Source organism: Phyllobates terribilis, unplaced genomic scaffold, assembly GCF_046119375.1.
Source record: "Phyllobates terribilis strain yellow unplaced genomic scaffold, ASM4611937v1 Scaffold_11__3_contigs__length_659146591, whole genome shotgun sequence".
NCBI classification, from domain to species: domain Eukaryota; kingdom Metazoa; phylum Chordata; class Amphibia; order Anura; family Dendrobatidae; genus Phyllobates; species Phyllobates terribilis.
In genome coordinates this window covers 617,816,554-617,843,989 of record NW_027362771.1, presented here as the reverse complement: position 1 = coordinate 617,843,989, position 27,436 = coordinate 617,816,554, and the positions used below count along the sequence as shown (strand labels likewise).

At 37.9% G+C, this 27,436-nt stretch overlaps 1 protein-coding gene across 1 annotated transcript in view; it reads right to left on the bottom strand.

Annotated features, from left to right (window-relative positions):
• The window catches only part of KCNAB3 (potassium voltage-gated channel subfamily A regulatory beta subunit 3), a 94,436-nt gene that overhangs the window by 54,348 nt on the left and 12,652 nt on the right, over positions 1-27,436 (bottom strand). Inside the window, exons 2-7 of the mRNA XM_073654529.1 lie at positions 20,213-20,256; positions 14,123-14,160; positions 13,914-13,993; positions 10,157-10,201; positions 9,076-9,120; positions 8,623-8,666 (exon numbers count right to left, since the gene is read on the bottom strand). Coding sequence (XP_073510630.1) covers positions 8,623-8,666; positions 9,076-9,120; positions 10,157-10,201; positions 13,914-13,993; positions 14,123-14,160; positions 20,213-20,256 — 296 coding nt within the window. The remainder of the gene's footprint in view (positions 1-8,622; positions 8,667-9,075; positions 9,121-10,156; positions 10,202-13,913; positions 13,994-14,122; positions 14,161-20,212; positions 20,257-27,436) is intronic.

The window sequence follows — 27,436 nt, the reverse complement described above, 5'->3', positions numbered from 1 at the left end:
AATTTGTGAAGCACCTGGGGGTTCCAAGTGCTCACTATGCATCTATAAAGGTGCCTTGGGGGGTCTAGTTTCCAAAATGGGGTCACTTGTGGGGGAGCTCCAAAGTTTGGGCACACAGGGGCTCTCCAAACAGAACATGGCGTCCGCTAATTATTCAAGCAAATTTTACAATCAAAAAGTCAAATGGCGCTCCTTCCCTTCCGAGCCCTGCCGTGCGCCCAAACAGTGTTTCTTCCCCAAATATTGGGTAACTGCGTGCCCAGGGGAAATTGCACAACAAATTTTGGGGTCCATTTTTTCTTGTTACCCCTGTGAAAATAAAAAAAATTGGGTCTAAAGTAACATTTTTGTGAAAAAAGTTAAATGTTCATTTTTTTCTTCCACATTCAAAAAATTCCTGTGAAGCACCTGAAGGGTTAATAAAGTTCTTGAATGTGGTTTTGAGCACCTTGAGGGGTGCAGTTTTTAGAATAGTGTCACTTTTGGGTATTTTCTGTCATAAAGACCTCTCCAAGTGACTTCAAATGTGATGTGGTCCCTAAAAAAATGGTTTTATAAATTTTGTTGGAAAAATGAGAAATCGCTGGTCAACTTTTAACCCTTATAGCTCCCTAACAAAAAAAAATTTGGTTCCAAAATTGTGCTGATGTAAAGTAGACATGTGGGAAATGTTATTTATTAACTCTTTTAAGTGACATATCGCTCTGATTTCAGGGCTTAAAAATTCAAATTTTGAAAATTGCAAAATTTTCAAAATTTTCACCAAATTTCCATTTTTTTCACAAATAAACGCAAGTGATATCGAAGAAATTTTTCCACAATCATGAAGTACAATATGTCACGAAAAAACAATCTCAGAATCAGGGGGATCCGTTGAAGCGTTCCAGAGTAATTACCTCATAAAGTGACAGTGGTCAGAATTGTAAAAATTGGCCTGGTCATTAACGTGCAAACCACCCGCGGGGCTTAAGGGGTTAAAGAGACAGTGTCCTGTATCTATCTCCAAGTGCAGCAGAGCGAGCGACTCAACCACACTACTATAATACTGCTCCCTATGTACAAGAATATAACTACTATAATACTGCCCCCTATGTACAAGAATATAAATACTATTATACTGCTCCTATGTACAAGAATATATCTACTATAATACTGCTCCTATGTACAAGAATATAAATACTATTATACTGCTCCTATGTACAAGAATATATCTACTATAATACTGCTCCTATGTACAAGAATATAACTACTATAATACTGCTCCTATGTACAAGAATATAACTATTATAATACTGCTCCTATGTACAAGAATATAACTACTATAATACTGCCCCTATGTACAAGAATATAACTACTATAATACTGCCCCTATGTACAAGAATATAACTACTATAATACTGCTCCTATGTACAAGAATATAACTATTATAATACTGCTCCTATGTACAAGAATATAACTACTATAATACTGCCCCCTATGTACAAGAATGTATCTACTATAATACTGCTCCTATGTACAAGAATATAACTACTACAATACTGCTCCTATGTACAAGTATAGAACTACTATAATACTGCTCCTATGTACAAGAATATAACTACTATAATACTGCTCCCTATGTACAAGAATATAACTACTATAATACTGCCCCTATGTACAAGTATAGAACTACTATAATACTGCTCCTATCTACAAGAATACAACTACTATAATACTGCCCCTATGTACAAGAATATAACTACTATAATACTGCTCCTATGTACAAGAATATATCTACTATAATACTGCTCCTATGTACAAGAATATAAATACTATTAAACTGCTCCTATGTACAAGAATATATCTACTATAATACTGCTCCTATGTACAAGAATATAAATACTATTAAACTGCTCCTATGTACAAGAATATATCTACTATAATACTGCTCCTATGTACAAGAATATAACTACTATAATACTGCTCCTATGTACAAGAATATAACTATTATAATACTGCTCCTATGTACAAGAATATAACTACTATAATACTGCCCCTATGTACAAGAATATAACTACTATAATACTGCCCCTATGTACAAGAATATTACTACTATAATACTGCCCCCTATGTACAAGAATGTATCTACTATAATACTGCTCCTATGTACAAGAATATAACTACTACAATACTGCTCCTATGTACAAGTATAGAACTACTATAATACTGCTCCTATGTACAAGAATATAACTACTATAATACTGCTCCCTATGTACAAGAATATAACTACTATAATACTGCCCCTATGTACAAGTATAGAACTACTATAATACTGCTCCTATCTACAAGAATACAACTACTATAATACTGCCCCTATGTACAAGAATATAACTACTATAATACTGCTCCTATGTACAAGAATATAACTACTATAATACTGCCTCCTATGTACAAGAATATAACTACAATAATACTGCCCCCTATGTACAAGAATATAACTACTATAATACTGCTCCTATGTACAAGAATATAACTACTATAATACTGCCTCCTATGTACAAGAACATATCTGCTATAATACTGTCCCTATGTACAAGAATATAACTACTATAATACTGCTCCTATGTACAAGAATATAACTACTATAATACTGTCCCCTATGTACAAGAATATATTTGCTATAATACTGTCCCTATGTACAATAATATAACTACTATAATACTGTCCCCTATGTACAAGAATATAACTACTATAATACTGTCTTCTATGTACAAGAATATAACTACTATAATACTGCTCCTATGTACAAGAATATAACTATATAACTACTATAATACTGCCTCCTATGTACAAGAATATAACTACTATAATACTGCTCCTATGTACAAGAACATAACTACTGTAATACTGCCCCCCATGTACAAGAATATAACTACTATAATACTGCCCCCTATGTACAAGAATATAACTACTATAATACTACCCCCTATGTACAAGAATATAACTACTATAATACTGCTCCTATGTAGAAGAATATAACTACTATAATACTGCTCCTATGTAGAAGAATATAACTACTATAATACTGCTCCCTATGTACAAGAATATAACTACTATAATACTGCTCCCTATGTACAAGAATATAACTACTATAATACTGCCCCCTATGTACAAGAATATAACTACTATAATACTGCCCCCTATGTACAAGAATATAACTACTATAATACTGCCCCCTATGTACAAGAATATAACTACTATAATACTGCTCCTATGTAGAAGAATATAACTACTATAATACTGCTCCCTATGTACAAGAATATAACTACTATAATACTGCTCCCTATGTACAAGAATATAACTACTATAATACTGCTCCCTATGTACAAGAATATAACTACTATAATACTGCTCCCTATGTACAAGAATATAACTACTATAATACTGCTCCTATGTACAAGAATATAAATACTATTAAACTGCTCCTATGTACAAGAATATATCTACTATAATACTGCTCCCTATGTACAAGAAAATAAATACTATTATACTGCTCCTATGTACAAGAATATATCTACTATAATACTGCTCCTATGTACAAGAATATAACTACTATAATACTGCTCCTATGTACAAGAATATAACTATTATAATACTGCTCCTATGTACAAGAATATAACTACTATAATACTGCCCCTATGTACAAGAATATAACTACTATAATACTGCCCCTATGTACAAGAATATTACTACTATAATACTGCCCCCTATGTACAAGAATGTATCTACTATAATACTGCTCCTATGTACAAGAATATAACTACTACAATACTGCTCCTATGTACAAGTATAGAACTACTATAATACTGCTCCTATGTACAAGAATATAACTACTATAATACTGCTCCCTATGTACAAGAATATAACTACTATAATACTGCCCCTATGTACAAGTATAGAACTACTATAATACTGCTCCTATCTACAAGAATACAACTACTATAATACTGCCCCTATGTACAAGAATATAACTACTATAATACTGCTCCTATGTACAAGAATATAACTACTATAATACTGCCTCCTATGTACAAGAATATAACTACAATAATACTGCCCCCTATGTACAAGAATATAACTACTATAATACTGCTCCTATGTACAAGAATATAACTACTATAATACTGCCTCCTATGTACAAGAACATATCTGCTATAATACTGTCCCTATGTACAAGAATATAACTACTATAATACTGCTCCTATGTACAAGAATATAACTACTATAATACTGTCCCCTATGTACAAGAATATATTTGCTATAATACTGTCCCTATGTACAATAATATAACTACTATAATACTGTCCCCTATGTACAAGAATATAACTACTATAATACTGTCTTCTATGTACAAGAATATAACTACTATAATACTGCTCCTATGTACAAGAATATAACTATATAACTACTATAATACTGCCTCCTATGTACAAGAATATAACTACTATAATACTGCTCCTATGTACAAGAACATAACTACTGTAATACTACCCCCCATGTAAAAGAATATAACTACTATAATACTGCCCCCTATGTACAAGAATATAACTACTATAATACTGCCCCCTATGTACAAGAATATAACTACTATAATACTGCTCCTATGTAGAAGAATATAACTACTATAATACTGCTCCTATGTAGAAGAATATAACTACTATAATACTGCTCCCTATGTACAAGAATATAACTACTATAATACTGCTCCCTATGTACAAGAATATAACTACTATAATACTGCCCCCTATGTACAAGAATATAACTACTATAATACTGCCCCCTATGTACAAGAATATAACTACTATAATACTGCCCCCTATGTACAAGAATATAACTACTATAATCCTGCTCCTATGTAGAAGAATATAACTACTATAATACTGCTCCCTATGTACAAGAATATAACTACTATAATACTGCTCCCTATGTACAAGAATATAACTACTATAATACTGCTCCCTATGTACAAGAATATAACTACTATAATACTGCTCCCTATGTACAAGAATATAACTACTATAATACTGCTCCTATGTACAAGAATATAAATACTATTAAACTGCTCCTATGTACAAGAATATATCTACTATAATACTGCTCCCTATGTACAAGAAAATAAATACTATTATACTGCTCCTATGTACAAGAATATATCTACTATAATACTGCTCCTATGTACAAGAATATAACTACTATAATACTGCTCCTATGTACAAGAATATAACTATTATAATACTGCTCCTATGTACAAGAATATAACTACTATAATACTGCCCCTATGTACAAGAATATAACTACTATAATACTGCCCCTATGTACAAGAATATTACTACTATAATACTGCCCCCTATGTACAAGAATGTATCTACTATAATACTGCTCCTATGTACAAGAATATAACTACTACAATACTGCTCCTATGTACAAGTATAGAACTACTATAATACTGCTCCTATGTACAAGAATATAACTACTATAATACTGCTCCCTATGTACAAGAATATAACTACTATAATACTGCCCCTATGTACAAGTATAGAACTACTATAATACTGCTCCTATCTACAAGAATACAACTACTATAATACTGCCCCTATGTACAAGAATATAACTACTATAATACTGCTCCTATGTACAAGAATATAACTACTATAATACTGCCTCCTATGTACAAGAATATAACTACAATAATACTGCCCCCTATGTACAAGAATATAACTACTATAATACTGCTCCTATGTACAAGAATATAACTACTATAATACTGCCTCCTATGTACAAGAACATATCTGCTATAATACTGTCCCTATGTACAAGAATATAACTACTATAATACTGCTCCTATGTACAAGAATATAACTACTATAATACTGTCCCCTATGTACAAGAATATATTTGCTATAATACTGTCCCTATGTACAATAATATAACTACTATAATACTGTCCCCTATGTACAAGAATATAACTACTATAATACTGTCTTCTATGTACAAGAATATAACTACTATAATACTGCTCCTATGTACAAGAATATAACTATATAACTAGTATAATACTGCCTCCTATGTACAAGAATATAACTACTATAATACTGCTCCTATGTACAAGAACATAACTACTGTAATACTGCCCCCCATGTACAAGAATATAACTACTATAATACTGCCCCCTATGTACAAGAATATAACTACTATAATACTGCCCCCTATGTACAAGAATATAACTACTATAATACTGCTCCTATGTAGAAGAATATAACTACTATAATACTGCTCCTATGTAGAAGAATATAACTACTATAATACTGCTCCCTATGTACAAGAATATAACTACTATAATACTGCTCCCTATGTACAAGAATATAACTACTATAATACTGCCCCCTATGTACAAGAATATAACTACTATAATACTGCCCCCTATGTACAAGAATATAACTACTATAATACTGCCCCCTTTGTACAAGAATATAACTACTATAATACTGCTCCTATGTAGAAGAATATAACTACTATAATACTGCTCCCTATATAACTACTATAATACTGCTCCCTATGTACAAGAATATAACTACTATAATACTGCTCCCTATGTACAAGAATATAACTACTATAATACTGCTCCCTATGTACAAGAATATAACTACTATAATACTGCTCCTATGTACAAGAATATAAATACTATTAAACTGCTCCTATGTACAAGAATATATCTACTATAATACTGCTCCCTATGTACAAGAATATAAATACTATTATACTGCTCCTATGTACAAGAATACATCTACTATAATACTGCTCCTATGTACAAGAATATAACTACTATAATACTGCTCCTATGTACAAGAATATAACTATTATAATACTGCTCCTATGTACAAGAATATAACTACTATAATACTGCCCCTATGTACAAGAATATAACTACTATAATACTGCCCCTATGTACAAGAATATTACTACTATACTACTGCCCCCTATGTACAAGAATGTATCTACTATAAGACTGCTCCTATGTACAAGAATATAACTACTACAATACTGCTCCTATGTACAAGTATAGAACTACTATAATACTGCTCCTATCTACAAGAATACAACTACTATAATACTGCCCCTATGTACAAGAATATAACTACTATAATACTGCTCCTATGTACAAGAATATAACTACTATAATACTGCCTCCTATGTACAAGAATATAACTACAATAATACTGCCCCCTATGTACAAGAATATAACTACTATAATACTGCTCCTATGTACAAGAATATAACTACTATAATACTGCTCCTATGTACAAGAATATAACTATTATAATACTGCTCCTATGTACAAGAATATAACTACTATAATACTGCCCCTATGTACAAGAATATAACTACTATAATACTGCCCCTATGTACAAGAATATAACTACTATAATACTGCCCCCTATGTACAAGAATATAACTACTATAATACTGCTCCTATGTACAAGAATATAACTACTATAATACTGCCTCCTATGTACAAGAACATATCTGCTATAATACTGTCCCTATGTACAAGAATATAACTACTATAATACTGCTCCTATGTACAAGAATATAACTACTATAATACTGTCCCCTATGTACAAGAATATATTTGCTATAATACTGTCCCTATGTACAATAATATAACTACTATAATACTGTCCCCTATGTACAAGAATATAACTACTATAATACTGTCTTCTATGTACAAGAATATAACTACTATAATACTGCTCCTATGTACAAGAATATAACTATATAACTACTATAATACTGCCTCCTATGTACAAGAATATAACTACTATAATACTGCTCCTATGTACAAGAACATAACTACTGTAATACTGCCCCCATGTACAAGAATATAACTACTATAATACTGCCCCCTATGTACAAGAATATAACTACTATAATACTGCCCCCTATGTACAAGAATATAACTACTATAATACTGCTCCTATGTAGAAGAATATAACTACTATAATACTGCTCCTATGTAGAAGAATATAACTACCATAATACTGCTCCCTATGTACAAGAATATAACTACTATAATACTGCTCCCTATGTACAAGAATATAACTACTATAATACTGCCCCCTATGTACAAGAATATAACTACTATAATACTGCCCCCTATGTACAAGAATATAATACTATAATACTGCCCCTATGCATAAGAAAATAACTCCTATAATACTGCCCCCTATGTACAAGAATATAACTACTATAATACTGCTCCTATGTACAAGACTATAACTACTATAATACTACCCCCTATGTACAAGAATATAACTACTATAATACTGCTCCTATGTACAGGAATATAACTACTATAATACTGCCCCCTATGTACAAGAATATAACTACTATAATACTGCTCCTATGAACAAGAATATAACTACTATAATACTGCCCCCTATGTACAAGAATATAACTACTATAATACTGCCCCCTATGTACAAGAATATAACTACTATAATACTGCCCCCTATGCACAAGAATATAACTGCTATAATACTGATCCTATATGCTTTATACAAAGATGAAATGCTAGATAATCACCTTCGATTATATGTTTCCGGGACAAACCCCTTTCAGTTTCTGCTCTGTAGGGGAAAGGTTGAAAGAGAAAAAAGAGAAAACTATTGTTTTCATGAAATAAAACATTAAGTATCTTAATCTTTAGTATATTTTCATGAACTCCTTTACATGTATGAAGACTAAACTAACTGGATTCTTAAAGTGAATGTCTCACCTATATTATTTTAATTCTTATATCCATATAATAAAGGGGGTGGCCATATTCCCTGTGATGCTGCGTACAGATTTGCTTTACAGCTGCTGCCTGGCTTCTGTAGGAGTATACTGCTGGCAGCTCTGTTACCTATATGGAGGTCATTGGGCAGCAGCTCAGAGAACCTCCTATCGGTCTCTTTATCCAGAAATAACTTAACCCCATACAAGTAGTTTGCACTCATCTGTAGAGTTTGATATGACGACGTCTCTGACACTTACTGGCCTCCCCAGTAGATTTTGGTTGTAACCACATAACTTGAACGTCTAAAAAAGAATAGAAAATAAATGAACATGAGATAATATATCACTTAGATCAATAGATCCCGATTCATCATTCCTGTTTCTCCCATTTTCGGGGCGTACGGTAATTTGCTCCTTTTTTAGTGACTTTTGAATTTTCATCTTATTCTTTACACACTTTTTGAAGTTATTTTTATTTTTTTATTTTTTTCCTCAACAAATTTGCTTTTCCAGATGTTTAAGACAAATTCCTGAAATGAGACTTTTACCAAATGTTTTTTGGCGCTTCTTATTGCAGTCTTCCTGCAATTTTTTTGGCAACTTTTTAAATGCTTGGTTAAAAAAAAAAAAAAAAAAAACTTAAAGGGAATTTGTCACCAGGTGGTTGATATGGAATCTGAGAGCAGCATGATGTATGTGCAGAGACCCTGATTCCAGAAGTATATTATTGTGTTTTGTGGTTTAAAAAAAAAAAATCACTGTTCTATCAGCAGAAAATTATCACTAGAGGACTAGATGTTTTGTGCCTCCTAGTCCTGTTTCTCTGTGTAACTCCATCACCGCCACTGATTGGCAGCTTTATGTCAATATACAGTGTACACAAAAAGCTGCCAATCAGGGGTGTGGGCGGGGTTATTCAGAGAAAGCTACCAATCAGTGTGGTGGGCGGGGTTATATAGGGCTCAACATTCTGAGCTCTACTAGATCTGCAGCAGAGAAAACAAGGATTGTATCACAACTTCTGCACCCAGTAAATTAAATGATACATCACTGGAATCAGGGTCTCTGCCCCTACATCAGGCTGCTGTCAAATTACATAGCAAAAACTTGTTTACAGATTTCCTTTAAATATAAAAATAAAGAGCAGTTTTTTATATTGCTCTAAATTTATCAACCACCCCACCCCCGTTCGCAGTTTTGAAGAATTAAGAGCAAAAAACATCAGCGAATACCAGTAGCCAAAAAAAAAAAAAGAAAAAGAACTTTAAGAAATCGTAAATGATGAATCGGGCCTGTAGATATGAGATACATAGACTTGTAGATAGATATGACTTCTTACCTCCATTCTTTCTTCTTAAGAATATTTCCCAGAGTCTTCTCTGCTCTGTTCGAAGAACAGACGATAAGTTGTAATTACGCACATATAATCGTTCCCATCGTAGGAAAAACAGGAACATAAATCCCTACTGCTGCCCTCCTTCTCGAGGATTTACACGTGATTCAGGAGTCATTTGCAATTTCACATAACGTTCATTGAAGCCTATCGATGCCTTCTCCATACAGAATTGCACCCTATGATTTCCACCCCATTGTTGTGGATGGTGGACGTGGCCCTATAAATTATTTACTTTGGTTGATCGCTGAGCCTCATAGAGCCATGGGTCTTCATATCTTATACTAATGACTATTAGGAGGCTAAATCCACTTCAATATTTAATTTTCTACGTATAGGATAAACTATCAGGGCGGTATTACTGTACTGTCATTAGGACAGACCGGTTATCGTAGCAACTTATTTGGTTATCTTACTCTTAACTTTGTTGTTTACTTTGCACGTGATACAAAACTTCCATGCATGTACTATGCAAAAGAAAAAGAAGTATGCCAAAGAAGGGATCACCTAAACAAATATTCACTGTCTATTAATTAAATAACAAGACAAAAAGACGTTAAAAACAGTTAAAACCGCCAACAGGCTACATATGCAGTTCTTGACATGCCCACGGTAGAGCTAAAGTCTAACCTCTAAAGCATTACCCCTGAGGAAGCCACAAAGCCAGTGGCGAAACGCGTGGGATTCTTTCTTAGAACGTAGTATTCTGGACACTGAAAATAAGAGGTTTCCGATAAACACATAATGTAATAACAGATTAGCCTATGATGATAAACCCAATATCGAATAACATAATTTAAAAATTCAATAATACATTTAATACCAGAAAGCAAAAGGTAAAGTGCGAATGGAGCAAAATACCAGCTCGTAATGTCCATAAGATAATAATAGTAAACATGTATAATAACAAGGCATGCTATGGTAATAATAAGTCCAATATCAAATAATATAGCACCATATATGACCATGCAATGGTGAAATGTTGGATACCAAAATAAAGGAGCCAAAATGCGAGTGGAGAAAAGAACAAGCTCTTAGTGTCCATGAGATAATGGTATTGCTGACATGCGAAACCATGAAATAAATTTAGAAAAATATACTACCAGCACAGTAGCAAAGATTCATACAGAATTAAAGATGCATGAAGCAGGTCAGAAAATCAAGAAAGAACCGCACGCGTATTAACATGGTTTTGTGGCTTCCTCAGGGGTAATGCTTTACAGGTTAGACTTGAGCTCTACCATGGCCATGTTGGAAATTGCATATGTAGCCTGTTGACTGTTTTAACTGTTTTTAACTCTATGTGTTTTTTTTGTCTTGTTACGTAATTAATAAACAGTGAATATTTTTTTTAGGTGATCCCTTTGGCATACTTCTTTTTTCTTTTGCGTAGTTAATTATGATCTGGTATGCCTTAGTCTGACCCCTGTCACTGAGTTGGTGCACTCTAAGTATCATTTTATCAACATTTCCATTCATCCTACTCCCCCCCCCCCCCAAAAAAAAAAGGATTAAAAAGTTGTATGCACCCTAAACTGGTACCACAGAAAATTAGTTTGACCCAGTGGAGAAAGTTATGACTGTGAGAATCCTACTCCCCCACCCCCCAAAAAAGGATTAAAAAGTTGTATGTACCCTAAACTGGTACCACTGAAAATTAGTTTGACCCAGTGGAGAAAGTTATGACTGTGAGAATCCTACTCCCCCACCCCCCAAAAAAGGATTAAAAAGTTGTATGTATCCTAAACTGGTACCAATGAAAAATTAACTCGACCTGATGGAGAAAGTTACTACTGAGAGGAACCTACTCCTCCCCCCCAAGAAAAGGATTAAAAAGTTGTATGTACCCTAAAGGGGTATCAATGAAAATTAGCTCGATCCAGTGGAGCAAGTTATGACTGTGAGAATACGGCAGTGCAAAAATATTTTTTAAAGTAGTCAAAATAAATATAACGAGATTTATCTGTATTTTTTCTGAACCACAAAATAAGGATAAAATGTCATCTATACAGCTCAGTAAAAGTTGTATAACATAACAAAACATAAGAATGGAGACATTTTTGGGTTTTTTTTTCCCCACCCCTCAATAATAACAACAGATTTTCAGGATATTGCATATTTTCAAAAATGGTGTGACTAAAAAAAATACAACTTATCCTACAAAATAATTGTCACGCCGTTGTATGACTTCATCCATGCAAAGTTTGAAAAACTAAAAAAAAAAGGCCTAAAATAGCCACATACTCATAGTAGTTATAGGAAAATACATAGTAATATTGTGCATATTTTTCATGCAGTTTGATACGGAGTTTCTGGTGAAGCTCCCCTTACTCTGACCTTCACGCTTTTGTTCCTAGACTCAAGTCTACGCATAACACAGTTTCCTACAAGAGTCAAATATTTTCTCCGAGTATATGTCCTTTCAATAGCAATGAGATGATTAAACGCAAATTGCCAGAACCCAGTCATCATTTAATATTAAAAATTAAATTTATGTGTCCCGAGACGATCCTGGCCTGAAAACATCTTGGCAAATGCATCTGGCCGGAATACATGAGATCTTCATTATCTCATTTTCACAATCGTTCGTTGACCTGGAACAGAACCGAGACAATGACCAGTCTGGTAGGAAGTCCCTGTTTCCTTTATAAATGAGGGGTAAAGAATTGGCAACCACCCTACAAGTACTTTGTCAATAATTATCAACTTTTTGACAACCAGATCATTTGATTTTAGATCTTCTTTAAGAAGAAGATTTATTATGTCCAAAGTAATTCTAGCAATGACTCCAACTAAAAAAAAATCAGGAAAAGTGAGCTCCATCTCATTGACTGTCCATGCACTTTATTAAATTGGTGGTTGAGTAATCGCTGAGTGAAACGATCGCTCACCGGCTCGCGTTTTAGTCCATATTGGCCAGTGAGCGTTTTTTTTTTTAAACTCATTTCAATGACACCAGATGAAGAACAAGCGATCTTTTCTGGGAAACATTCTGGAAACTTCCTTGGATGAAAAATGTTTAACCATGGCCAACTTTTTTCTCGATGATGAAGGTCTGTCATAAGTCAACTTAAATAATTATTGTTAAATTTAAATCTGACGGGTGATTACTGTGGTTGAAATTGTCCATTTTGATCAACTTTACGCCAAGTTATATTGATATGTAAATGGCTACCTTGAGAAGCGAGGCTTTTCTTACGAGTCAGAACTTAAGAGAAGTGATTCATGTGACCTGTTTTGGGTTCTGCTAAATATCTGTGCTCATAGAAAGATGGGGCTTTTTGCAGTAAGCTATTTTCCAAGCCAGTAGTGGATATTAGTGGACCTTTTTTAGCTCTGTAGGGGTACGATCTGCCTTAATATAAGTAGGCCTATCCTGATGGACGCCCATGTTGGATGGGTGATCCAATTCTGTAAAATTGGTGGCCTATCTTAATTGTTCATTTGAGGTCCAACTCTTGGCGCCCCTGTTGATCAGCTCACATGAACACTGTGCCCTCTTGTTTGCACTGGTCTTTAATGCACAATGCCTTACTTTTAGCAGAGTTTTAGCTTGGTATTACAGCTTTGTCCCATTCACGTGAATGCATTGGTGTGACTGAAATAATCTTTGTCTGAACAGTAGGGTTACTGGCCTTTTAAACTGCTCCTCAAGCTCCTAAGCATTTACTTTCCTTCCACCCCTCCGTCAGCCTCTTCTTACCTGCCGGCCGCGTACACCTCAGCAGTGTCGAACAGATTGATGCCATGTTCATAGGCAACAGTCATGAGATTTTCTGCTACCTGGTGGAAAATAAAACAGGTAGGGTCAGCAACCTCAACCATTGTTCTCCATCCCCAGCCATATGTCTCACACCTGCCCCATTTCCTCCCGGTGCTGATCTGTTCACCTTCTCCAGCTGCGTTCCTTACCTCATCTGAAATCTGAGATCCAAATGTTACCCAGGTTCCTGCAGAAGGAGGGCGAGAGGAATGGTTAGGGGTCATATGGGGCCAATGAAGTTTGTAAACACATATACAAGATCGCCAGAAGTTCCTCAATAGCTGAACATATCAAGCTGTATAGTGCAGGTCTCTTTAAACCCTAAAGGACAGGGCAATTTTTCATTTTTGCGCATTCGTTTTTCCCCCGTAACTTTTTTTATTTTTCCAACAACATAAACATAGTAAGGCTTTTTTTTTTTTTTTTTTTTTTTGCGCGAGACGTTGTACTTTTGAATGACACCATTAATTTAACCATACGTTGTACTGAATGAACAAGAAGAAAAAAAAATCCAAATGTGGTAAAATAGTGAAAAACATGCAATTCCCACATTGTTTCTTGGGTTTTGTCGTTGCAGCATTAATTGTGCAGTAAATATTACCTGGGAAACCTTATTCTCTAGGTCAATATGATTGTGGTGATACCAAACTTGAATTTTATTCAAAGGGGTTGTCCACTACTTGGACCTTTCCCGCGGTGTCGACACTCGTGGTGCCAGAGCTCCTGCGCTGTTGATGTGACAAGTGACTCAGGTGCCCAATCAGCGCTGGCATCACTGTCCCCGCCTTTGGACAAATCGAACATGAAGAGAAAGGGCTGCAGCAGATCTCTTACTTCCGCTTCATGCTCAATTCGACAGGAGGGGGAGACAGTGATGCCAGCGCTGATTGGGTACCTGCGTCACGTGTCACAACAAAAGCACGGAAGCACCGGGAACGGGGCCAGCACGGGACGGGGAGTATAAGCTTTATTATTTTATGAGAGCCAAGTGTGGGGTATGAAAAGGAGTTGTCTAAATAGTGGACAACTTCTTTAAGTGGCGAAAAAAAAATGTAAAAAAAAAAAAAATTCCAAGATCCGTAACATTTTTACTTTTCCATCGATGGAGCTGAGTGATGTCTTGCTTTTTGCATGGCGAGTTGAAGGTACCACTGGTACCATTTTGGGATACATGCCACGTTGTCACATTATGATGTATTTCCTAGGGAGGTGTGTGGTGAGTGAAAAACTGCAATTATGGCATTTAAATTTTTTTTATCTTCCCAGCATTTATCTTGTGGGTTAATTCATTTTTTTTTTTATCTTGATAGACTTTTACAGATGTGGAGATGCCAAATATGTTTATTTTTTTTAATTTCTTCATTTTTAACGAAGAAAAAGGAAGTAACTCAAATTTTTATATAATACAATACATATTTTTTTTTCAAATTTGATATGTTTTCAAACTTTTTTTTTTCACTTTTATTTTTTAAACACTTTGCGGGACTTATCATTGGATCACTTATGCTAGATACCACAATACCATAGTATTGCAATATGTAGTAAAAATAGTTGTCGACTTTGAGAGGAGGACCAAGATGGCAGTGACGAGAGCCTTCAGCAGGCCCTAGCTCTCTTGGTAACCCATCGGCGCCCCGCCATCACGTCACAGGGTGCCGATAGAAGCCTGTACACACTTGCAACGACTGTGACGTCATCTAAATGCCACGCTCAGAGACTGATTGAGGCATATAAATGGTTAACAGCAGCTTTATTCAGAACTTGGTTCCAGCCGCAGCTGTTACAGACTATTCAATATGGCTGGCATCACTCGCGTGTAGAGGGAGCTTAGCCCCTGTTCCCCTTCCACATGTGGTCATCCTAATGTGGACGTACAGTTACGTGAAGGGAATAAATAAGTATTTATTTTGCGTTGCTCTTTTCGGTGGAGAAAGGGGACGGCAAAAGCAACTGTTAAATGTTTTCTCAAGGATGTACGTACAAGAGGAGTTGCAGTTGCACTCGGACCTTGTTGCCTGAGAGGGGCTCCGAGGAAGATTTTTAAAGTAAATAATTTTGCAGATTATGAGATCAGTTGTAAATGACAATGAATGCTTGACGATTCTATAGAAATTCTATAGAACTGGGAAGGAGTTAAAAATATATATACAGCTCTGGCAAAAATTAAGAGACCACTGCACAGTTTTCTAAAAATCACCATCTCTAGATGTCTGATGGCCATTCCATTCCAGTGTCAGTTGAATTTCAACCACCGTCCACCTCATTCTACTTAATGTGCTTCTGATTAGGTGATCACCTGAACCAAATCTTATGTAACGAGAGAAAGAAAAGTCTTGAGTGAGGAAAAGATGGGCTCAATTCTGGCTTTACTAGCAGAGGGATACAGTGAGCGTCATGTTGCCTCCATCCCTGGAAGTCCATTACAACAAAGTCAAGCAGCAGACATTGGGGACAACAAAGCTACAGACCGGCAGAGGGCGAAAGCGACTCTCCACTGACCGGGATGACCGTCATCTTATTCGAATGTCACTCAGCAACCGCAGGATGACATCAAGTGACCTAGAAAAGGAATGGCAAATGGCAGCTGGGTTCAAGAACAGTTTGTAACAGGTTCCTAGAGGCCTCAAGTCATGTAATTCTAGAAAAAAGCCTTTCGTCAATGAGAAGCCAAGGAGAGCAAGGCTGAAGTTTGCCAAAGACCATAAGGATTGGACCATAGAGGACTGGAGTAAGGTAATCTTCTCTGATGAGTCTAATTTTCAGCTTTCCCCAACACCTGGTCATCTAATGGTTAGACGGAGACCTGGAGAGGCATACAAGCCACAGTGTCTTGCACCCACTATGAAATTTGGTGGAATTGGGCAAGTTAATCTTTGCGAAGGACGTATGAATCAAGCCGCATACAAGGTTATCCTTGAAAAACACTTGCTTCCTTCTGATCAGGCAATGTTCCCCAACTCTGAGGACTGGTTATTCCAGCAGGACAATGCCCCATGCCACACGGCTAGGTCAATCAATGTGTGGATGAAGGAGCACCACATCAAGACCCTGTCATGGCCAGCCCAGTCTCCAGACCTGAACCCCATTGAAAACCTCTGGAATGTAATCAAGAGGAAGATGAATGGTCACAAGCCATCAAACTGCTTACATTTTTGTGCCAGAAGTGGCATAAGGTCACCCAAAAGCAGTATGAAAGACTGGTGGAAAGCATGCCAAGACGCATGAGAGCTGGGATTAAAAAATCATGGTTATTCCACCAAATATTGATTGTTGAACTCTTCCTGAGTTAAAACATGAGTATTGTTGTATCTAAATGAATAAGAACTTGTTTTCTTTGTATTATTGTTTCTTTTTTATTATTTTGACGATTTCTCATTTGCTGCAAATAAATACAAAATTTTTAGCTTTGAATTTCGGAGACGTTGTCAGTAGTTTATAGAATAAAACAAAAATGTACATTTTACTCAAAAATATACCTAGAAAGAGAAAAATCTGAGAAAATGAAAATTTTGCAGTGGTCTTTTAATTTTTGCCAGAGCTCTATATTCATCCTGTACTCACCTGTCTTGCAGTTCGGTCCCACTCAGCTCCGGTCATTTTCTTATTTCCGGTAACTGGTGTAGTCTCTTCAAAGGCATCTTCGGCTTCTCACCTACTTTAATGTCACAATGTCACTGGGTCTCGTCTTCTCTGGGGTGGGAAGAGGCGTTGAAGATGCCTTTGAACAGACTGCAACAGAAGAAAACCAAACTGCAGCAGGACTGTGGCAAATTCAACAAATCCGCTTATCCCTATTAATGATCAATTTTGTAACAGTCCCCATTGTCTTTGACGGTAGGGTCACAAGTGGTGGATAATGCGGGCATAATTTAAGCAAAACTTTTATTGATCCAGTTGAAAGCAGCTGCGACTTACATGCCGGCCTCAACTTGTGACCTCATATTAATGATGAAAATAGCTTAATATGAAATAAGTAACATTTACACAATCTACAAAAAATCCTATGTCTGGCCCAGAGACTAAATTGTAGGCAGATTTATCACAAGATACGGTGCAACATAATGCTGGAATTAGCACTTATGTGATTTTTACGTGTAGTTTTCTTATCTGGCTAACGCTGGGTATAGATGAGGTTTATAATACAGTACATCCTAGAGAAAGAAATGATGAAGCCGCCAGAATGTGACTTAGTAGTAGTTGTAGTAGAAATTGTAAATTATTTTCAATCTTAGAATTTTGCCAATTATTCTTGGCGGATGGGGAAGGGGGATGCTCCCTGCCGAGAATCTCATCAATCATCCATTGAGCCACTATGCTAATGTTTGATGGTAGAAATCTTGTAGTCAGCAAAACAGAAATAATGAAGCTTTATGGAGCAGGGTTCTTTAGTCCTCAGGCGTCAATTTTATCCCTGGGTGGAACGTAATGTTGGAGAACATCTCGAAGAGCTTTTGTGGGAACGTAGAAGACTAATTGTGGAGCTCTACATATCAGTAAGAAGACCCTCATAATAGTTTTTTTATTATTATTAGATTTTATTTTTAAAGCTATTGTGCCATCATAAAGGGTGCATGTACTATGGGCTTTATATGATGTTGGAGGAGAGGGTAGACCCAGCTCAAATAAAGGTGGTCATGCACCTGACGTAGCTGATGGCTGAATGCTCGTTTGTCCATCAGCTTATCCTTCCGGCTCCTTTGTACCCATGCTCGCTTCGCTCAGCCATGTGTCTTACAGGTAGAGCCAAATAAGCCAACACCAAACACACCTACTGTCCGGTAAGGGTAAGCAGTATTGAAGAAAAACAAAAAGAGAGGACAGTGCTTCATGTATTATTCTTGGGATAATTACCACTATTAGAAATGAGCTGATCGATTCATGGAGGATTGGGTTGAAGTTGAATTTCCTGAAATTCGTGCTTCCACACAAATTTGATTTCTTTGGGATTCAATTCGGAAAAAAAAAAAAAAAAAAAAATTGCCTGGCCACCATTTTGATTAATCATTTAGGGCCAAACTCAAACCTTTTGACAGATCCCTGGTCTCCTAATTATAGGCCAGAAATTCCGGCAGCGATCAGGTCTTGGGAGGTCACTGCATGTCGTAGGGTCATGATGTCACCGAAGTGTGCCGCAACCTTACAATATGCAGTGACCGGGCAGGAAGTCCTGGCTTACGGTGATGAAGAGGACGGAGATCGGAAAAAAAGAGAACTGGAAGCCGGGCTGTGAGCAGTGCGGTGGCTAGAAAGGTGAGGGGTGGGGTATTTGTTATTTTTTTGTCTTTTGAATCTAACAGGTATTATCCTTTGGGGTCTAGAGAGACCACAGGGCATAGAAATGAACATTCAGTTTGAAATTTGGGGATAAAACACCAAACAATTCGCTCATTGATACCCTCTTCCCTTCATTGAAGATATTTTCCTTTATTTTGAGTTTCAGTGATGTATTTTGGAGAGCAGATCCCCTTTACTCAGACTGTACATTCTGATGAAGGGTATCTACTTGCCGAAACGTGTCACTTAAGTTCCAAATAAAGGATAATATTTTACTCTTCAATGAATCTTCCATCTGCCCTTTGACACGGAAATCTCATCCGGGTATCCAGCTGCACCTCCAGGGTGTTTTCTCCACCATGCCATAGTACTACAGGCAAGAGTAAGGTCACATTAGTTGGTTGGCCAGTCCAACGTTCATACAATATTCATCTTTTGTGTATGGGCAGCCTAAAGTCTTTCTACTATAGTAGCAAACAGTGGAAAGGAGAAAAATTTTGGCAAAGCTGGCTGGGACTGACGCGAAAACGGCAGAAATCGCAAAACATTTGCACAATTTTTTTTTATGATTTTTCAAAATGTTTTATGCCAGGACACCGATGCAAAAACAGTTTGAGGCATCAGCCCCTCTTAAAGCAAAATTTTTAATGAATCCCAATTGCAAAAATAATTTTCAGCCTCAAAAACCATGCAAGTAAAAAAGAAAAATTGCTCCCAGAAGTGTCAACCCTTGTAAGTAAGAAAGAAAGCAGAGAATGAGGTCTAAGTGGCCATTAATGTGGATGTCACAACAGGGGACCCGGCCACCAGGATGAGGTCCTATTGGATTAGCGCCTCCAAGCAATGTCGAAGAAGTGTGTGCAGCTCTACTCTACTGTCGGGCTTTGGAGAAGTGGAGAAAGTCTGCAGTGGATTCGCTATGAGGGTACCTACCCCTCAGGTCTACACAAAATATACACACTTACCCAATCCCAAGCAGGAGACTCGTAATCCAGACTTTCCTAGATTCCTGGTGAAAGAGAAGAAGATTTTCAGCCAACATAGAAAGAAATAAAATAGATAGATAAATAGACAGAAATAAAAGCAGGAATTGTCATGTTAACATGGGGGCAAAGCTCCCAAGATTATCACTACAACCTCTCGTATACAAAGCCAAAAAATGGGATTCAGCCCCCCAAAGTCCGAGAGTCAGATGGTGAGAAAATGGATTTTAATCGGCACAAGCAACGTTAAGCTGAAAATAGCAGAACCTTTCTCAATCCATGTTTGTGATTTTGATAGATAGATAGATAGAAGGATAGATAGATAGATAGATAGATAGATATATAGATATAAGGATAGATAGATAGATAGATAGATAGATATATAGATATAAGGATGGATAGATAGATAGATGATAGATAGATAGATATATAGATATAAGGATGGATAGATAGATAGATGATAGATAGATGGATAGATAGATAGAAGGATAGATAGATAGATACATAGATAGATGGATAGATATATAGATATAAGGATAGATAGATGGATAGATAGATAGATAGAAGGATAGATAGATGGATAGATAGATAGATAGATGGATATATAGATGGATAGATATATAGATATAAGGATGGATAGATAGATAGATAGATAGATGGATATATAGATGGATAGATATATAGATATAAGGATGGATAGATAGATAGATATATAGATAATTAGATAGATGGATAGATATAAGGATGGATAGATAGATGGATAGATAGATAGATACATGGATAGATATATAGATATAAGGATGGATAGATAGATAGATAGATAGATGATATATAGATGGATAGATATAAGGATAGATGGATAGATACATGGATAGATATAAGGATGGATAGATAGATAGATGATATATAGATGGATAGATATAAGGATAGATAGATATATAGATATAAGGATGGATAGATAGATAGATAATAGATATATAGATATAAGGATGGATAGATAGATAGATAGAAGGATAGATAGATAGATAGATATAAGGATAGATAGATAGATACATGGATAGATAGATGGATAGATATAAGGATGGATAGATAGATATATAGATATAAGGATGGATAGATAGATAGATATATAGATATAAGGATGGATAGATAGATAGATAGATGGATATATATTAGAATAGATGATAGACCGATTAATAACCGATAGATAACAGATAATAAATAGATATTAGAATAGATAGATAATAGATATTAGAGTTTATGTTCCTTTTATTTCCGTGCCGTGGATAGATCTCATTTGTTCCATATGAATGACTGACTTGTAGGTTTTCTATCGGCGGCAGGAGACCAGTAATAATAGATATTAGCCCACCTGCTATAGTGGCCTCCTGGGCTTATTAGGAAGCGGCGGGGAATGGGGATTCCTGGCTGTGACATTGAAGGTCCCGCACCACCTGTGTTACGGAGTCGCCCTTTCTGCAGGTGCTACAATATTTCTGGACCCTTTATCTTCTCATTTTCATGACCTTCTAGAATAACGACACCAGGACTTCTAATTCATCATGACTAGGTCTATTTAAAATATGATCCATGTTTAATAGTTTTACCAAATTAAATTCACCCCATAAAATATTCAAGGACTGCATTTTACGTTGCTTATTTATTTAGTGCTCGCTGTCATAACTCATCTGCTTATTGTGCGCCAGCCTCGTGAAATATTTAGGTCTAGTAGCTAGGAATACGCCAGCGAAAAGCGTAAGCCTTCCTCTCGTCACACCACACATTTCATGACTTTATAATGCTGATACGGCTTTTAGGAAGGACCTGTCACCAAGTCAAAAGGAACCAGTTTTTGCTCTTACGTTATTCCCGCAGTTCTCCTGAGTATTCGTACTTTAGTTCTCTTTGGTAAATTTTGCCGAATGGTTCCAGAGATTTCGGCAATTTTATTGAGTGCTACATTTATGATTTTTACTAATAGGGTGCGGCTCACAGTAATAATGTAGAGCAGCCTGAAGACCCACCCCAGAGGATCCTAAGGGTTTTGCCAAAACATTTGGAACTCAATAAAAATGTCTCTCCTGTTTCTCGTTGACTATCCTTATAACAGACCAGTCAACGCCTTTAGCTCGACGTGTTTAATAAGTGGCCGTCTATCATATAAAGTCCATTTCCATTGTCCTTTTAGGTCAAAAATGAAATTCAAAGAAGGTTGTTCTCTACTCTGTTGCACTTTAGAAAAAAAAAAGTCCAAGTTTTTAAGTGGCTCAAAAGTGGCCCCTTTTTCTTTACCTGGTGCCCAGATGAACTTTACAGACCTTGCTCTGTATCTACAGACCTCAAGTAAGTCAAAATGACTTCTTAGCTGCCCAACACCATGGCCAAATGTACTGGTAGCCCCCTACCTTTGCCCATGGCCCATCAATTTTTTCCTTGAGGAAACACTGGGGGTTTTTTAGAAAGGACTTGCAGTTTTTTCCAACCTCTGCTTGGTTCAATCTTCACAACAAGAAGAAATAGATTGGCTAAAAATGGAAATAACCGAGGAAAAGCAAGCCGGTCATCAGTGATATCCAAAAGAAATATTAATACATCTATCAAATACTTAAAATAAAGCTTAAATAGACCGAGAACCATCCAGATGTGTAGACAAAAAAATAACTATTTGGAAAAAAACAAGGACCTATTTCTGGAATAATTTCAGAATTTCATATGCCCTACCACCAAAAATGGTGAGTGTTGCGAAACGTTGTTGCTTCTGGACCTAGACAATCAAAATTTTTACCCACTATTGCCATATTAGTCTTCTTTGGAAGTAAAAAAAAAATACTTGCAAGTACTATCTATAAGGGGTGGGTACCCTCTAAGGTACATTGTGTTTTAGCCGACGGTCAGTGGCTTCATCAGGTTTACATCTGAGACCTGGTATACGGGGATTAGGATGTTTGCACTGACGGGGCCTTTGACTGTAATGATGCAGAAAAAGTCACATTGTGCTCAGTCAAACATCAATTTTGACAGTATCCGCCTATTTGAAGTGAGCAACAAAATGCAGTCAACTACGATTTCGTGCCTGCCTCAAATTGGAGGATGCTACCAAAAATGATGCCCAACTGAGCACAATGTGACTCCGTCTGCATCTTTACAGGCAATGACTCAGTCAATGCAAACATCTAAATTCTGTTTTCCAGGGCTTCAGATGTAAGCCCTGATGGAGCCACTGACAGTAGCCTAAACTAAAATGTGAACATAGCCCTTTAATGAGCCTCGCTACATGAGTAGGAATGATAGGTAAGACAGAAACCAATCTAAAGACATGTTTTGGGCTACATGAGCCTCATCAGCGCAGAGCAGGATTTGACTGGCTGAATGAACCCACTCCCCAAAACTGACAAAACTTTGGGGAGTGGGGAAAGCAGCTGAGTGTGGAATCCTATTGGCACTTCTCAAAGGGAAAAACATGCATATTATCTTACCATGGAAAGAAAACTGCTTCACAAATGAGACGTCTTTCCAAAGACAGGGTCAAAAATTTACTTACATTATAGCTACCTCCTGTGCCTTCTTCATTCTGTACTACCTTCTATACCTCCTCCATCCTGTACTACCTCCTGTGCCTCCTCCATCCTGTGCTACCTTCTGTACCTTCTCCATTCTGTACTACCTTCTATACCTCCTCCATCCTGTACTACTTCCTGTATCTCCACCATCCTATACTACCTCCTGTAGCAGAGAAGAAGAAATTCCAGCGTATAGGTCTTCTGTAAAAATATCAATTTTATTAATCCTCCTAAACCTTTGCTGCGGTTGTGACTATGGATTGATTTTGGATTTATTTTAATTTTACTAATAAAATTAATATTTTTACAGAAGACCTATACGCTGGAATTTCTTCTTCTCTGGATTGGCTCCCACGCGGCACTGCTGGCTCCATGCATTTGGTCTCCATATGAGTGAGCTGACTATTTTTTTTCTGCCTCCTGTACCACTTCCATTCTGGGCCTTCTGTATCGTGTAATACATCATGTACCTCCTCCATCCTGTACTACCTCCTGTACCTCATCTATTCTGTACTACCTATTGTACGAGCTCCATTTTGGATGACCTCCTGTACCTCCTCCATCCTGTACTACCTCCTGTGCATCCCACATTCTGTACTACCTCCTGTGCCTCTTCCATCCTGTACTACCTTCTATACCTCTTCCATCCTGTACTACCTCCTGTGCCTCCTGCATTATGTACTACCTTCTATACCTCCTTTATCCTGTACAACCTCCTGTGCCTCCTCCATCCTGTACTACCTCTTGTGCCTCCTCCATTCTGTACTACTTCGATACCTCATTTATCCTGTACTACCTGCTGTACCTCCTCCATCCTGTACTACCTCCTGTGCCTCATCCATCCTGTACTACCTATTGTACCAGTTCCATTCTGGATGACCTCCTGTATCTCCTCCATCCTGTATTACCTCCTGTATCTCCTCCATCCTCTACTACCTGCTGTACCTCCTCCATCCTGTACTACATCCTGTACCTCCTCCATCCTGTATTACCTCTTGTGCCTCCTCCATTCTGTACTACTTCGATACCTCATTTATCCTGTACTACCTGCTGTACCTCCTCCATCCTGTACTACCTCCTGTGCCTCATCCATCCTGTACTACCTATTGTACCAGTTCCATTCTGGATGACCTCCTGTATCTCCTCCATCCTGTACTACCTCCTGTATCTCCTCCATCCTCTACTACCTGCTGTACCTCCTCCATCCTGTACTACATCCTGTACCTCCTCCATCCTGTACTACCTCCTGTGCCTCCCCCATTCTGTACTACCTCCTGTGCCTCCTCCATCCTGTACTACCTTCTATACCTCCTTTATGCAGTACTACCTCCTGTACCTCCTTCATCCTGTACTACCTTCTGTACCTCCTCCATCCTGTACTACCTCCTCTCCTTCCTCCATTCTGTACTACCTCCTGTGCCTCCTCCATCCTGTATTACCTCCTGTGCCTCCTCCATCCTGTACTACCTCTTGTGCCTCCTCCATTACGAACTACGTTCTATACTTCCTTTATCCTGTTCTACCTACTGTGCCTCCTCCATTATGTACTACCTTCTATACCTCCTTTATCCTGTACTACCCCCTGTGCCATCTCCATTGTGTACTACCTTCTATACCTCCTTTATCCTGTACTACCTCCTATGCCTCCTCCATCCTGTACTACATCCTGTGCCTCCTCCATTCTGTACTACCTCCATCCTGTACTACCTCTTGTGCCTCCTCCATCCTGTACTACCTCTTGTGCCTCCTCCATCCTGTACTACCTCCTGTGCCTGCTCAATCCTGTACTACCTCCTGTGCCTCCTCCATCCTGTACTACCTTCTGTGCCTCCTCCATTCTGTACTACCTCCTGTTCCTACTCTATCCTGTACTACCTCCTGTGCCTCATCCATCCTGTACTACCTCCTGTGCCTCCTCCACTATGTACTGCTGTCTATACCTCCTTTATCCTGTACTACCTCCTGTGCCTCCTCTATCCTGTACTACCTCTTGTACCTCCTCCATCCTGTACTACATCCTGTGCCTCCTTCATCCTGTACTACCTCCTGTGCCTTCTTCATTCCTTACTACCTCCTGTGCCTCCTCCATTCTGTACTAAGTTCTATACCTCCTTTATCCTGTACTACCTCCTGTGCCTCCTCCATCTAGTACTACCTCTTGTACCTTCTTCCTGTGCTACATCATGTGCCTCCTCCATCCTGTACTACCTCCTGTGCCTCCTCCATCCTGTACCTCCTCAGTCCTGTACTACCTCCTGTGCCTCCTCCATTCTTTACTACCTCCTGTACCTCCTCCATCCTGTACTATCTTCTGTGCCTCCCCCATCCTGCACTACCTCCTGTGCCTCCTCCATCCTGTACTACCTCCTGTGCCTCCTCCATTCTGTACTACCTCCTGTACCTCTTTCATCCTGTAGTACCTCCTGTGCCTCCTCCATTCTGTACTACCTCCTGTACCTCCTCCATCCTGTACTACCTCTTGTACCTCCTCCATCCTGCACTACCTCCTGCGCCTCCTCCATTCTGTACTACCTCCTGCACCTCCTTCATCCTGCACTACCTCCTGTGCCTCCTCCATTATGTATTACCTCCTGTACCTCCTTCATCCTGTACTACCTCCTGTGCCTCCTCCATCCTGCACTACCTTCTGTGCCTCCTCCATTCTGTACTACCTCCTGTTACTCCTCCATCTTGTACTGCCTCCTCCATCCTGTACTACCTCCTGTACCTCCACCATCCTGTACTACCTCCTGAACCTCCTCCATCCTGTACTACCTCCTGTACCTCCTCCATCCTGTACTATCTCCTGTGCCTTCTCCATTCTGTACTACTTCTATACCTCCTTTATCCTGTCCTACCTCCTGTACCTCCTTCGTCCCGTACTACCTCCTGAGTCTCTTCCATCCTGTACTACCTCCTGTGCCTCCTCCATCCTGTGCTACCTCCGGTGCTTCCTCCATCCTGTACTACCCCCTGTGCCTTCTCCATTTGGTACTACATTCTATACCTCCTTTATCCTGTACTACCTCCTTTACCTCCTCCATCCTGTACTACCTCTTGTACCTCCTCCATCCTGTACTACCTCCTGTGCCTTCTCCATTCTGTACTACCTCCTCCATCCTGTAATACCTCCTGTACCTCCTCCATCCTATACTACCTCCTGTGACTCCTCCATCCACTGCTACCTCCTGTGCCTTCTCCATTCTGTACTACTTTTATACCTCCTTTATCCTGCACTACCTCCTGTGCCTCCTCTGTCCCACACTACCTCTGGTGCTTCCTCCATCCTGTACTACCTTCTATACCTTCTTTATCCTGTACTACCTCCTGTACCTCCTCCATCCTGTACTACCTCCTGTGCCTCCTCCATCCTGTACTACCTCCTATACCTCCTCCATCCTGTACTACGTACTGTACATCCTCCATCCTGTACTACCTCCTGTACCTCCTCCATCCCGTACAACCTCCTGTACCTCCTCCATCCTGTTCTACCTCCTGTGCCTACTCCATCCTGTACTGCCTCCTGTGCCTCCTCCATTCTGTTCTACCTCCTGTGCCTACTCCATCCTGTACTGCCTCCTGTGCCTCCTCCATCCTGTACTACCTTCTTTACCTTCTTTATCCTGTACTGCCTCCTGTGCCTACT